We start from the raw sequence: 14,410 nt of genomic DNA, 5'->3' as shown, positions 1-14,410 counted from the left end.
GGAATAGCATTAAACCTGTAGATCCTTTGGGGGAAAATTGACATCTTTACTCTGTCAAGTTTTCCAGTACATGATATGGTATGTCTGTCCATTTATTTAGATCTTCTTTGGCTTCTTTCATCTGCCATTTGTAATTTTTGGCATACAAGCCCTGTACATGCTTTCCTGTATTCTGGAATATTATCTTAGTTTACCCCAAAATGTGACAATCTAGCCCTGTGGTCTGCTTGATATGGGCAGGCACGAGTATGCAAACGGTCATGTGCCCTCTTTTTGTACATCCAAAGATGATCCTGGCTACCAGGATCTAACTGCACCATCATTCTCATCCTCCTGAACAGTAATATTTGTTATTTTAGTCTCTTACCAGTGATGTCTGATGCCCCAGCAAATGACGTTGCCCACCACTGTGCTGAAAAACTACTCCTGAGGTCCCAGCAGCGACACAGCTAACATAGACTTGGTTTGCACTCTGCTGGGTAGACCCTGAACAGGAGTGATGCCTCCAGGCAGGTGGTATGCTGTCCACCCATCTCAGGCCCGGGCTTCAAGGGAACAAGGGCGGCTTCAGATGGTAAAGAAGGAAGAAGAGGATGAAGGCTACACTTCAGCGCAGGCTGCCAGGCCACAGACACTCAACCGTTCTGGCCAGGAGCTGTTCCGCCAGCTCTTCAGACAGCTTCGCTACCATGAATCTTCTGGGCCCCTAGAGACTTTGAGCCGGCTCCGGGAGCTCTGCCGCTGGTGGCTGAGGCCTGACATTCTCTCCAAGGCCCAGATCCTGGAAATGCTGGTGCTGGAGCAATTCCTTAGCATCTTGCCTGGGGAGCTCCGGACCTGGGTACAGCTGCATCACCCTGAGAGTGGTGGGGAGGCCGTGGCCCTGCTGGAAGAGCTGCAGAGGGATGTCGATGGGACACCGTGGAGGCTGAGGGTGAGCAAGTGTGTAGTACTCAGTGAACTCTGCCTGTCAGTGAGCCCGCTTGTCTAGAGGGACTGGGTTGGGCCTCTGAACGTTTAGCACTGAGGAATGCAGGGAAGGTCTTCCCTTCTCATTCCCACGGCACCTGAGCAGCAGAGAACTGGGCTCTGATCCAAGGACCTTTTAGCAGCAGCCCTTCTCGCCCTCCCAGAGGACAGTTAGCTCCAGGAAGAGGGTCAGCAAGTATCCATAGATAACAGTAATGAGTTTTTGGACACAGTAACTTAGATTATGGGAGTCTGTCTCCACAGACCCAATTTGACTGGATACTGAGTGGTTAAGCGGGGTTGATGTCTCTTGCTTGTTAGAGTCAGGACTCTTGGCTTCTGTGTGCCCGTTAAGACCTATAAATGCAGTGCACTCATAACATGTTCCTTCTTTCTTAGTAAGCTTTTGAGGATTTATTCTCTGCAGGGGTCAAGGGTAAGAAGAGTACTGAGGGTCAGCCCAGGGCCAGGAGATTGGAAGATTTATTCCACAGCCTCATTGTTCTTGCTCACATTCTTTCAGAGCCTCACTTTATTGAAAAGGATATGCAAACAAATTTGTTCAGTGTCTATTTGAGTGCCTACTATGTCCCCAGTTCCAGCCTTAGACCTGGGAAACAGAGGCTGGCAATAGAGCAGCCAGTCAGTTAAAGTGAGCTCTGTGTGCCCCTTGTGCTACACACAAGCAAGCCTCTCAGTGCTTCCTGTAGCTTGAGGGTTTTTTTTTTAAAAGAGGATTTATCATTTCTATAGGCTTTAACATTTTTTTTCAATAAAAATATATGTAAGTCTACATATATGATGCATGCATAAATGAAAGTTACCTTTAAGATTTTTAAAAATGTTTATTCATTTATTTTGAGAGGTGGGGGAGGGACAGAGAGAGGGAGAGAAAGAGAATCCCAAGCTGACAGTGCAGAACCTGACGTGGAGCTCAATCCCACAAACCGTCATCATGACCTGGGTGGAAATCAAGCACCGGACACTTAACTGAGCTACCTAGGCGCCCCACCTTTAAGATATTTGAAACGTATTTGGCATACTCTTCCCCCAAATATAATATGAAAATTAAGTCAGTTGAGTAACACATCTGACTGAACATCTACCAGTAAATGGTAATAAATCAATTCAAGGTATGACTTAAAAAAGAAAGCTCTTTGCGTAACATTCGTTAGTATTTTTAAAAATCTAAAAGAGCATTTATCATTTTTGCTGAAACACCAAGATGTTCAAAAGGATTGAAAAATAATTTATTAAAGCAAATAAGGTTCATAGTAGGTACATAATTGTAGCTTGGTTACATTTAACTCATTTAGAATTCGAAAATCCATGAAAACATTGCCAAATGTGCAGACAGGGTCTACCTGGTTGAAAGTAGTTAGAAATTAGAAAACAAAACAGGCTGGGAGCAGAAAAGTGAGCAGAAAAACTCAAGATGCACATAAAATTACAGAATCACCCTATGGTTCATAAGAATTGAGCAACTAGGGCCCGGTAATGTTCGTCCTTAAACTCATTGGGCTGTGTGCTTCCATCGTTAAGTATTGTTTCTTTATTCTCTTTTTGGTAGGGTTTGGGAGGACCAGGTTCATCATCTTTAAGATGTTTAACAGCCTCAGGCTAAGATTCGTCCATAGCAGTGTAGTCCGTGTCTTGGCCAGAGAACCAGAAAAAACTTACAGTTCATTAGCCATAAGCTTTCTATCCTCATTTCTCTATCAGGGATAGCCTTGCCTAAGAGACTGGAGCCATTTAAAGTCCCAGGGCAAATTGGCTCTTTCCAAGTGTTTGCTTGGATGGGCACTGTCATTTTTTGGATCTGAGACGACTTCTTTTATGGTCCCATGGCTGACCCTCACAAGTAATATTGCCTCACTGGTAGTGTTACTTACTATCTCAATCAGATTAATGTCTGGGAGCTGTCCTTTGAAGTCACTTTGCTTATCACTGCCTAGAACAGTCCCTGATACTTGGGAGAGGTTATCTGTCTGCATCTCTCTTGTGAACCATTATCAATTTAACTCAGGGATAAATCTCTTCTCTCTCATTTCTAAGTTCCAGACCAGGGGTGGGGTTGAGGGTTAGTGGGGAGGAGTCACTGCAGCACCTGAGGCCTGACAGCATTGCCTTGCTGGGTGTTTCCTATGTTGTAGCTGGAATCTGACTCCACCTGTCTCCCTCATGGTCCACATTAGAGGCCAGGGAGGCTGAGGGGTGAGGAGGTTCCCCCTTGGGCTTTCTCCTCCTCCTTTTCCCTCTACTTATAGATAAGAAAGGGCCTGGCCTGCCCTTCCCTGGGTCCCTGCCCCTAAAGATTGGCCATGTGGCCTCTTCTCTGAGTTTGCTTTCTGATTCCCATGGGGATTCTCTCACAACATTTTCTTCTCGCCAGGACCCAGCCCTTGCCCAGAGCCCAGACGTGCGTTGGATGGGTACAGGAACCCTGCGAGCCTCACAGATATGGCCCCCTGCTTCACCTCTCAGGAGCAGCTCTACTCTTGGGGACCACCTGGAGCCTCCCTATGAAATAGGAGTGTGTGACTTCCTGGCTGGGCAATCCGGTACTCGCCATCTGGCTCTAAGACCCCAGCCATATGCCACACGTCCCAGATTAATATTGTCATTTCACCATCTGTCTTCACATGAGAATCCTTGTCTATCTTGGCCCTTAGCCTTGTGTCCTTTTTGCCTTCTGTGACCCATGTCCACCTAGACTTTCCTCCTCCCATTGTACCCCCCACTGCTCACCCCCCATCCCTCAGTGGACATTGGGGAAATGTGAAATGGATGTTTAACAATAGTCCATACCTGCTCATGGGCCCAGGAGTCCTCTGTGTGGGGGAAGAGTAGGCCTACTCAGTGGGGTGCCAAGAGCTGGGTTACCTTCTCTCATGGCTCTTTCTTCTCCTTCAGAGCCTCCTGTTGCCCAGGCTCCTGCTCTTTCCCAAAGAGAGGGGTGCCCAGGAGACCTGTTGACAGCCCAGCCTCAGGTGAGCCACAGGACCTTGGGTCCTTCGTGACATCCCAGCATTGCTGCCTAATGGAGCTGCTGAGGCTCCCCCTCATCTTGAGTCTCTGTGTCCAGTGACCTCACATCCAGAGACCTATGTCCTAGAGACCAGATTATCCCCCTTGAGCCCAGAGCTCTTCTGCTGCGTGATGCTCTTCTTTTTCACCCTTACCAGATCCATCTTGTTCTCACTCAGAGCCTACACCTTTACAAAAGCCGGGAGCTGTAGACCGGCTCTTGGACATAGGACTATGTTTTTCAGGAGGCTGTGACTTTCAAGGACGTGGAAGTGATCTTCTCCCAGGATGAGTGGGGATGGCTGGACCCTGCTCAGAGGAACTTATATAGGGATGTGATGCTGGAGAATTATGGGAACATGGTTTCTCTGGGTAAGACATTAATTTCCCCATACTTCTACCCACTTTTACTTCTGCCTTCTTAGTTTTTGTTACGGTGCCTAGATGGGGGCCTGACCTGGACTTAGATCTTGGCTCTCTGTCACCTCAGGCTCTTCTCTTGAAGCATGGTGATAATGATGATTGTCATGCAGGATTATTGTTAAGATTAAAAGTCATATATGTCCAGTTCCTAGTTAGACATCCAAAAAAATGTTGGTTGATTTAACTGAGTGAGTTGTCACGTGGCTCCCACCTCCAGAGAATCCTAATGATTCTTTTGGCTGTGACTTCTTTCAGCCTCTCTTTTTTTTTTTTTTTAATTTTTTTTTCAACGTTTTTTATTTATTTTTGGGACAGAGAGAGACAGAGCATGAACGGGGGAGGGGCAGAGAGAGAGGGAGACACAGAATCGGAAACAGGCTCCAGGCTCCGAGCCATCAGCCCAGAGCCTGACACGGGGCTCGAACTCACAGACCGCGAGATCGTGACCTGGCCGAAGTCGGACGCTTAACCGACTGCGCCACCCAGGCGCCCCATCTTTCAGCCTCTTTTATCTCTGTTCAGAGCTGTTGGAAATGGCTGCCTGGGCCTCCTGTCCTAGCTTCTTCCACCAGCCTCCCTGGCCTTTCCCTCGTCCTTGCCAGGACCTGAGGCCTGAGAGGGTCCTGGAGAATAATTCTGTATGATTTATCCACCCTTCCATCTCATCTCATTCCCTTCTCTTCTGCAGTGGGGCCATTCACCAAACCTGTTCTGATTTCCTGGTTGGAGGCAAGGGAGCCATGGGGCCTGAATGTCCAAGGAGCTCAGCCCAAGGGGAATCCAGGTGTTGCCCCTGCAGGTGAGTTCCAGAGACCCTCCAGATCCTGCTTCTCTCGCATCTACTCTTTTCTTTCTTTCTTTCTTTCTTTCTTTCTTTCTTTCTTTCTTTCTTTCTTTCTTTCTTTCTTTCTTTCGTTTATTTATCTCGGGTGGGGGAGGGGCAGAGAGAGTGAGAGAGAGAGAATCCCCGACACAGGGCTTGAACTCACAAATTATGAGATCATGACCTGAGCTGAAATCAAGTCAGATGTTTAACTTACTGAGCCACGTGGGCACCCCAACTCTTCTCTTTCTTAAAGTCTTTTATACCAAGTCAGTCACAGGGAACTTTGATGTTTGCTAGAAGGAGGATCCTTAACAGTGATGCTAAGGAATGCTGGGTTTTTGGCCTTCCCCCCCCCCCCCCCCCCTCCAGACTGGCCTATTAAACATTTGTTTCTGGCCCTGCTCCTTCCCCAGAAACCCTTTCAGTAAGTGTTCTTGCCCACTGGAGGGCTTCACTGTTGCAGTCTTTTCCAGTCAGTGATGGTCCTCCTCCTCCCTCTGCTGCACTCCTGCTGGCCCGTAGGCCCGTGCCTGTCCCTTTGTGCTATGAAGAGCCCTGATTCCACTCCAGCTTCTCTTCTTTGCCCCTGCAATAGGCTTGACATTCAGTTCTTTCATCCAGTCCTCCATGGATCCCTCCCCTGGGCTCTTGTGGACCTTCTTACCCTCTTATGCCAGGACTCCTCTCCCCTCTTTTGCTGTTTAACACTCACTTTTCAACTCTGTTTTTCAACTAGATGTGATTCCTGCATATGTCTAGCTTCTGTGCCCACCTTGCTTCTCCTCCTTTCCCTGTCATCTGGAATACTCTTCCACGTTTTGCCTTCCCTGATTCTTTGGTAAAGGTATTGGTAGTCAGGCAAAAGCCTCACCACCCAAGATTGTGGCATTTTTTTTTTGTCCTTCGGTGCTTTCTGCAGTTCCAAGTATGGGGAAAAAGTACACTGTCGTTTGTTTTATTTTGTGTCAGGAGGTGAGCTCCAGATTAAAACAAACAAGTTCGTCTTAAAACATGAACCTTTGGAAGAAGCAGAAACCTTTGCTGTGCCATCAGAATGTTGTGTGATGAGTGTTTCTGAGGGAATCAGGCTCAGAGAACCTCTTGAAAAGAGGAGCAGGCTAAAGCAACAATGTGGAAGCCCCATACAATCAAGAGTTAAGAAGGAAGAGACCAAGTTCAGTCACAGGACAGCAAAAGAATCTGAAGAGTCAGGAAGAAGTGCTAGTCTTAATTTAAAACATGCTACGTATTTGAGAGTTCCCAGAAGAAAGCGATCCCTGAAACATGGCTGTGGCAGACACCTCAGAGGGAGTTCATACCACTACGATTACAAGGAATATGGGAAAGGGCTCAGGCGCATCGTTGGCGGGTTTAGCCTCCATCAGAGAATTCATGCTGGACTAAAAGGGAATGCAAAGGATGTACATGGGAAAGATTTTTGCCTTGGCCCACATCACCAGCGTGGGCAGAATCTTCACATGGTGGAGACCTCGTATAAGTGCAGTGACTGTGGGAGGGCCTTCAGTCATAGCTCTCATCTCGCGTGTCATCAGAGACTTCACACTCAAGAGAAACCATTTAAATGCAGGGTGTGTGGGAAAGCCTTCAGGTGGAGCTCAAACTGTGTGCGACACGAGAAGATTCACACTGGAGTGAAACCTTATAAATGCAGTTTATGCGACAAGGCTTTCAGACGCCTGTCTGCCTACCGCCTACACCAGGAAACCCATGCGAAGCAGAAATCTCTTGAGTCTAATCAGTGTGAGCAGGCTCTCACCTGTGGCTCAGGATTTGCTAATCATTTGAGAGACCAGAGTAGGGGGAAGCTTTTTGACTGCAGTCAGTGTAGGAAATCATTCCACTGTAAATCGTATGTTGTTGAGCATCAAAGGGTCCACACTCAGGAAAAGCCTTATAAATGTACCAAATGTAGGAAAACCTTCAGGTGGAGATCAAATTTCACTCGTCATATGAGAATGCACCAGGAAGAAAAGTTCTATGATCAAGACAAATGTAAGGACTTCAGACTGGCCTCCAGCTGCGGTCAGCTCCAGGGTGCCCCTGCTCGGGAGAAAGCCTTTCCATGTCAGCAGTGTGGGAAAACGTTCACTCGGAAGAAATCTCTCATTGATCATCAGAGAATTCACACAGGTGAGAAGCCCTACAGATGCAGTGAGTGTGAAAAAGAGTTTACCCATCGGTCAGCCTTTATTGCTCATAAGAAGCAGCATGCCATTCGAAGAAGACCCGAGGATGGGCCGTCTTCAAGTCAGGACACAGTGCTCCAGGTTCCTCCGAGCAGTACAGAGGAAGCCTACAAATGTGGCCAGTGTGGCAAAGCCTTCCGCAATCACTCGTTCCTCCTCATCCATCAGAGAATTCACACCAGAGAAAAGCCTTATAAGTGCAGGGAATGTGGGAAAGCTTTCAGATGGAGTTCTAACCTCTCCCGACATCAGAGGGTTCACTCTTTGGAAAAACGGTACGAGTGCCACGGAAGTGAAAACACTCCAAATCTGCAGCCGCAGATCCTCACTGGTGAGAAACCTTTCTGGTGCCAAGAATGTGGGAAAACTTTTACACGCAAAAGAAGTCTTGTAGATCATAAAGGAATACATAGTGGAGAGAAGCGCTATAAGTGTAATCTGTGTGGGAAATCTTACGATAGAAAACATCGCCTTGTTAATCATCAGAGAATCCACACTAAAGAGAGACCTTTTAAATGTCAGTGGTGTGGGAAAGATTTCATTGGAAGACATACTCTCCGCATTCATCAAAGAAAACACACCAGAGTGGCACAGTCTGAATGCAGCCTGGCTGCATTATCTTCCTGCCAGGACACAGGGGTGAGTTTACAGGAATTAAAACCAAGTGGGGAGAAGCCACTTGAAGATTCTGAGGAAGCTTGTGACCAGAGCTCCAGGCTCACCGGACTCCAGAACATACCCATTGGGAAAAAGTGCCACAAATGTAGCACCTGTGGGAAAACTTTTAACAAAAGCTCACAGCTCATTAGCCACAAGAGATTTCATACCCGAGAGAGGCCCTTCAAATGCAGAGAGTGTGGGAATACCTTCAGGTGGTCTTCAAATTTGGCTCGGCATATGAAAAACCATATTAGAGATTAGCTTGGGTTTTGACAGTGGGGTAAAGGGGTTCCTAGCTGCCCTGCCAGAGAACCCTTAATTGTGGGCAGTGTGGAAAAAGCCTTCACAAAGGGTCCAGCCCTTTCTGTTTTTGAAGCTGGTGGCAGAGAATCCTGAGGTCAAAAACTCAGGGCATTTCCTTTCCTACCTGCTGGGGAAGAGCAGCAACCTGTTTTTGGGGGCCCTTCTGGAGGCTTGGGCACCAGGAGTGGCCTTTGCACAGTGGCCTGGAGCTCCCCCAGACTTAGGTATAAGTCTAAAGGCAGATACCATTGCCCTGTGTTGTTTGATGAAATGTCTGTGGTGTGATGGGCTGCGGCTGCTGGGAAGGGGCCAGTTGGATACTGTGGTGGTGTGTATTCTATTTGATCTCACAAGTTGCAGCAGCAGCAACAGCAAGAACTCCTAGTCTCCCCAGTTGCCTCCTGGGAGTTCTGGCTGCAGCTTTGGCCTTCACGCCTGGCTTTGGAGATCTGCCACGGGCATACAGTTGTCTCAGTGGCACGTGGAAGAGAGCAGGGTTGGACTTAATCACCTGGAGAATGGGGCTCTCCCAGTGCCCCATTGCTGTCTCCACCCACAGTCTGCAGGGTCAGCAACGGGCCATGTGTTCCAACAGAAATGTGCTGAGCACCTTCCATATGCCAGGCACTGTTGTGTGTGCTAGAGACCCAGCAGTGACTGGAATAGACAAAAAATCTGCTGTCTTGGATCTTTACAGACAGTGAACGAATGAGATACATAGTGCTTTGGATGGCGATATGTGTTGTGGACAGAATGAATCAGAGAAGAGTGAGAGGCAGTGCTGGATTAGGAGGTGGGTTGCGATTTTAAGTAGGCTAGTTAGAGAGGGCTTCAACTGAAGAGGTGAAACTTGGTCCAGGCACAGGAGGTGGGGTCTTGTCTGGTATCTTGGAGAATAGTAGGGAGGCCCTTGGGCTAGAGTCGAGGGAACCAGCAGAAGAAGGGGCCCCAGAGAGCTGGTGGGCCAAGTGGCGTGAGCACCTTCGAGTCCCCCCAGGGGCCGGAGCTGCTTCACAGGGAGGTATGGAGGTGGGGAGCTTTGGGACAGTTTTGAGTTTAGGAGTAATGTACTCTGTGAATTAACATTTACAAGGGTTAACCGCAGACCCGGGGACTCATGCAGTTAGTTATCCCTGCTGCCGGTTTCCATGAATGGGACTATCTCCTTTCCCCTCAAAATGTCTGAATTTTCTACAAGACTTACAGCTCTCAGCAACAATTGTAAATGTTTAATTATTGCACTTGCATCTGTACGGGACACTACGGGACCCTCTAACCTTCATGTAGCCTTCTTCTCATGTCAGATCTGGTGCTGGCATCGGGTTCAACCCAAAGGTACCAGTTCACATGACTGATGCCCTCTGGAGGAAAGGTGGCCTGGTGGGGGGAGGCACCCCCATCTCATTTGCCAACTTGACTTGAAGCACATAGCAAGAATCAGCTGGTGGTGTAAGGGTAAAGGACTGATTTTTCTAAAATGTATGTAGGTAGCCATTACTTCTGATTATTGAAGAGCTCACATTATGAATATAAGAATAAAATATCTCACTTGATAGTAGAGCACCATCCCAGACTATGTTTTACTGCTGTGAGTCAGGGTACACCTGGTGGACAGGCCATCTCTTATAGTAAGAAGAAACGAACCTAAAAAATGTACTTTCAGTACAGTGCAAGTACTCTTATCCTTTCTGGATTGTCGTAGGTGGGTGAAAATGAAGGCTTTGATGCTTTGTGGTGATGTCACATGGAATAGGCAGGGGTGGGGAAGAGGGAAATAACTGTGGCAGATCCATGTTTGTGTTCTGGTCCCCATTCAGCTTTGTATTCAGGAAGGTTCGGTCATCCTGGCTCTCCCATCCTTTCCTACAGCAGCAGCTTCCTCTGGCCTGGAATTGGGTGTCCCATCACTGGTAAAGTAGCAAAAACTGGCTCTAGAAGTGGCTGGGCAGGGACCAGAGACCCACGTACTGAGGACCCAGGGTCATGGGAAGGGCCTTGGAGTTATCAGATCTGAGTTCAGGCTCAGTGTGACTTTTCTTGGCAAAATGATCCTGGGCAAGTCACTGAACATCTTCATCTATTTTCGGGTGTGTAAAATTAGAGTAATCAAGCTCCCTGATCCTAGGAGTGGCAAAAGAGGACTTGGTATACGGGGCTCTGGGTTAGGTAGCTGATATCTTGAACCAGAGCCCTCTGAGAACTGCAGCTCCATATCAGTTTCAGCTTCAAATCAGTTGGTGCTACAACCAAGGAAATACCCTTTTCTGTTCGTATTTTCACCACCCTCCCCCAATTCCTTGTGCCACTGTCACCTCATAGAGTTCATGCCCCAAAAGGGGTTTTCTACTGCCATTTTTATAAAGTGAGACATACTTACTTTTAAACATTCACACCACAATTTGAAATGTTCAAAGAAGTAAAAATCAACAGAAATCCCTGTATGCTGAGGTCAGACTTTAATATCTTGGGGTTGTGCTGATGGAGTCTGTTTAATAACCTGAGTTTTTAAATAATATTAATTATATGAGTAATACATGATTATTCTAGAATTATTAGTAAATACAGATGAAGTAAAAGGAAAAGGAGAAAAGTCTTACTACTTAGAGCTAACTGCTAAACATTTTGGTGTAATCAGTGTTGGATTTAACTTCATTGCCTGCCCCTGAACACCCTTGGACTGGCCTGCTTTGTGCTGACTCCCTTCTCCACGAGTGTAGACCCTACCCATGCTCTCCCAGGTCCTCACCCTTCAAGGCCCGGCCATCCCTACCCCTCATCCACCTAAGGCCTCTCCCCTGGTCCCACTTCTCCTTGTGCCTGTATCTTACTCTGCAAGTATTGTCCAAGTTTCCAGGAGTTACGCCTGCCACTGCAGCCAGACAGGGTGCTCTGGAGGCCAGAGCTGGGTGCTTATTTGTTTGCCATGCTGAGGAGATTTTGCACAAAATTACCTCTATTAAGGAATATGGAACTGAGTTTAGTTCAGCTAAGTCAGAATTGGAGTGTTTTGAAGGGACCGCGAGCACAGTGTTGATTGGAGGTCCCCCACCGGCACACCAGTTAGCAGCTCAGCGGTGCAGGTCCAGTTGACATTGTCTGACTGCCCCAGCCACCAGTTCTCAAGTCGTACCCCATCTCGCCCTAGAGAACATGCAGTCTTCTTTGAACCCTTCCTTGCTTTCTCTTACTGCCTAGGAAGAAGTGGAGTTGGGGCTGGGGAGAGCCAGAGGGCTGGGAGCCCCCAGAAAAGAGTAGGTATTAGAAAGTCTGAATCGGTTGTTCAGTGTGGTTAATCCCAACCTCACTGACCATCAGCCCACACAGAGGCATGTACAGAGAAGAAAGCACAGGAAGTGTCAGTTAATATGTACCATCTCACACGCCTCAAGATGACAGGTTTCTGGAAGCCCTTGCATGGGCATGTGTGTGGGACAGCAGGATCTGACTGTGGTGGGAGTGGAAATTGTAATAGCTCCTGTACCAGGCAGCTTGCAAAACCTTGTAAAGTTGTGTGTGTCACCAGCAGCTTCACTCCTGGACAAATCCTAGAAGACCTTCACATGGGGAGGGGCATCTGTGTAAAACTGTTTATTGCAGTACTGTTTAGGTAGCAAGAGTGGGAAAAACCGAAATTTCCTTCAACAGCAAAGCAAAATAAAATAAAAGGGGTGGTTCTTGCTACTTTGGGAAGTGAATGTGAAAGAGCTAGTTACATCTTTCAACATAGATAAATCAAAAATGCTGAGAAAGTTGCAGAAGCTATGTACAGTATACCCCATTTATGTCAAATTAAATGTGTATCTGTGGGCACATTATTTAAACTTGTGTTTCACTTTTTTAATGAAATGGGATAGTAGTTGCCAACCTCACAAGGTAATTTGGGGAGGGGGGATGATTAATGAAATAATGCATGTAAAGTGTTTTGGTTAGTGGCTGGCATGTAAGCATTGTTGGCATATGGTAAACAATGTTGTTATTGTTTTGCACAATAATATATTCCTGTGGATTCAAATTATATGATGAGTATAAAATCATGTAGTAAGATGTTGTGTGAAAATCGTGTTCTGCCTTTCCAGGGTGGGATTTGCAGATAGAATCAGGGAGGGTACATGGAAGTTTCAGTTGTGTTTTTATTTCATTTTAAATATTGATGTAGATGGGTCAACATGTTGATTAACAGGATAGCGTGGGTTTTTTTTTTAACTGTTTGCTTAAAATACTTAAAAATAAAAGTGTTTTTAAGCATGGGCTCTGTTATCTCATGACTTTATAGAAATCCTGGCCCTACCGTTTATGAAATGTTACTTAGAGTGAGCCATTTAATCTCTCAAGGGTTCCAGTTTCCTCACCCACAAAAATCTGTAGCAACACAAATGGCTACTAGTAAAGGAATGGTTGAACAGTTCTGGTCCCATCTGTGATGGAATACTACACATCAGTTAAAAAGAATGAGGATGTTCTCCATGTATTGACACATCTCCAAGACAGGCAGTTTATAGGAAATTATAAGGTCTATTTTCTTTAACCTTTTTGGCCTAAGTCTAGCAAGTTAGGTCAAAAGCTTTAGACTCAAGAGTTTAAGAAATGAAAAAAAGAAAAGTTTAAGAAATGGGATCCTGTGGATGGAGATGCTTAGCCATTCCACTTTATCAGGTAAATGAAGAAAGGGGAGTAAATGTTTATGCCCAACTGCCACGCATGTTACGTTAATCCTAATAACCCTGTTAAGAATAGCAAAGAGACTTGTATCACCCAGGTTATAGTCAGGAGTCAAAAACCATACCAATTATTTTAAGAAAAAGAACTTAGAATTGTGTTCAGTAGATATATCTAAGTAAAAAGCCAAAAAAAAACAAAAAACAAAAACAACTAATGTTCATGGAGGTAGTGACTTGAAACCTGGTACCACCCCAGGACGGGGGTGGGGGGTGCTGTAATGGAGTCTGACCCCATTTTTGATGTTTGACAACTGACAGCTTTCAAGCCCTCCCCATTTTGCCTCACATCTGGGCCAACTGGTAAGGAAACCAGGCACTGTCTTAACACTTGAGGTGAACTTTATGCAAACCATTGCCCTGGAAACCCACACCCCTAACCACAATAAAAATCAGAGTCACTTGCCCTTCCTTGCAATAAAGGCCAACTGACTGGCTGGGGTGCCTGTCTTGCTCTTTCCAGAGAGCTGCATTATATGAAGAATAAACTTTTTCATAACATCCTGATGTGTGTGGTGTCCTTTGTCTCAACATCTGAATCTGTTTGGGGGCACAGTATTTATCCCACCTACACAGGGCAAGCTACAAAGCAGGAACAGAATTATAAAAAGGTAGGACATTGGAAGAGAGCACCTGTGGGGCTGAATTCAGATGTATGCAGAGATCACTGCTGGGCTGGTGTTGGTCTGAATCAAAAGGAGGGCCTTATGATGACAGAACTGCAAGCTGGACCCAATTGCTGCTACCAGAGGGAATTGCCACTGCTGGAGTGAAGGAGCATTGGAAACAGGAAACAGTGCCTACGTAGACATGAAAACCAGGAAAGGATTCCCCTCTTCCTCCTTGTATTGTTAAGGTTCTCCAGAGGAACAGAACCAATATATGTGTGTATACACATAGAAATAGATTTATTATATGGAATTGTCTCGTGATTCCAGAGGCTGGCAAGTCAAAAATCTGCACGATTGGCCAGAAGACTAGAGACCCAAGAGTGCTAATTTTCCTGTTCCAGTTGAAGGCTGGCTATTGTAGAACTAGAAAGAGCCAGTGTTGTAGATGAAGTCCAAAGGCAGCCTCCCAGAGAATTCTTTCTTGTCCCCGGGAGGCTTTTTGTTCTATGCAGGCCTTCAACTGATTCATGATGAGGCCCACCCACATTATGGACAGTAATCTGCTTTACTCAAAGTCCATTAATTCAAGTATTAATCTTATCCAACAGCACCCTCACAGGAACACTCAGAATAATGTTTGTTCAAATTAGGCAACTTGTCACACGTAGC

General features: G+C 46.3%; 2 protein-coding genes across 3 annotated transcripts in view; both read left to right on the top strand.

Annotated features, from left to right (window-relative positions):
* ZNF852 (zinc finger protein 852) overlaps positions 1-485 on the top strand; it is a 68,661-nt gene extending 68,176 nt beyond the window's left edge. Inside the window, exon 5 of the mRNA XM_053221807.1 lies at positions 360-485. Within this exon, the coding sequence (XP_053077782.1) occupies positions 360-373 (14 nt within the window). The 3' untranslated portion in view covers positions 374-485. The remainder of the gene's footprint in view (positions 1-359) is intronic.
* Positions 486-499: 14 nt separating this feature from the next.
* Positions 500-13,284, top strand: ZNF445 (zinc finger protein 445). 2 transcript variants are annotated; one of them, XM_027040502.2, is made up of 6 exons: positions 500-934; positions 3,362-3,530; positions 3,883-3,959; positions 4,242-4,368; positions 5,108-5,218; positions 6,215-13,284. In XM_027040502.2, exons 1-6 carry the CDS (start codon positions 500-502, stop codon positions 8,371-8,373), a joined length of 3,078 nt encoding a protein of 1,025 aa, XP_026896303.1. In that variant the 3' UTR covers positions 8,374-13,284. The 2 variants fall into 2 exon arrangements, with proteins under 2 accessions (XP_026896303.1, XP_026896304.1); XM_027040503.2 differs by lacking the exons at positions 3,362-3,530; positions 3,883-3,959.
* The last annotated feature ends 1,126 nt before the right edge of the window (positions 13,285-14,410 follow it).

This window comes from Acinonyx jubatus, chromosome C2 (genome assembly GCF_027475565.1).
Source record: "Acinonyx jubatus isolate Ajub_Pintada_27869175 chromosome C2, VMU_Ajub_asm_v1.0, whole genome shotgun sequence".
Classification (NCBI taxonomy): Eukaryota; Metazoa; Chordata; class Mammalia; order Carnivora; family Felidae; genus Acinonyx; species Acinonyx jubatus.
The sequence above is the reverse complement of the archived record's forward strand: the minus strand, read 5'-3'. Positions and strand labels throughout refer to the sequence as shown.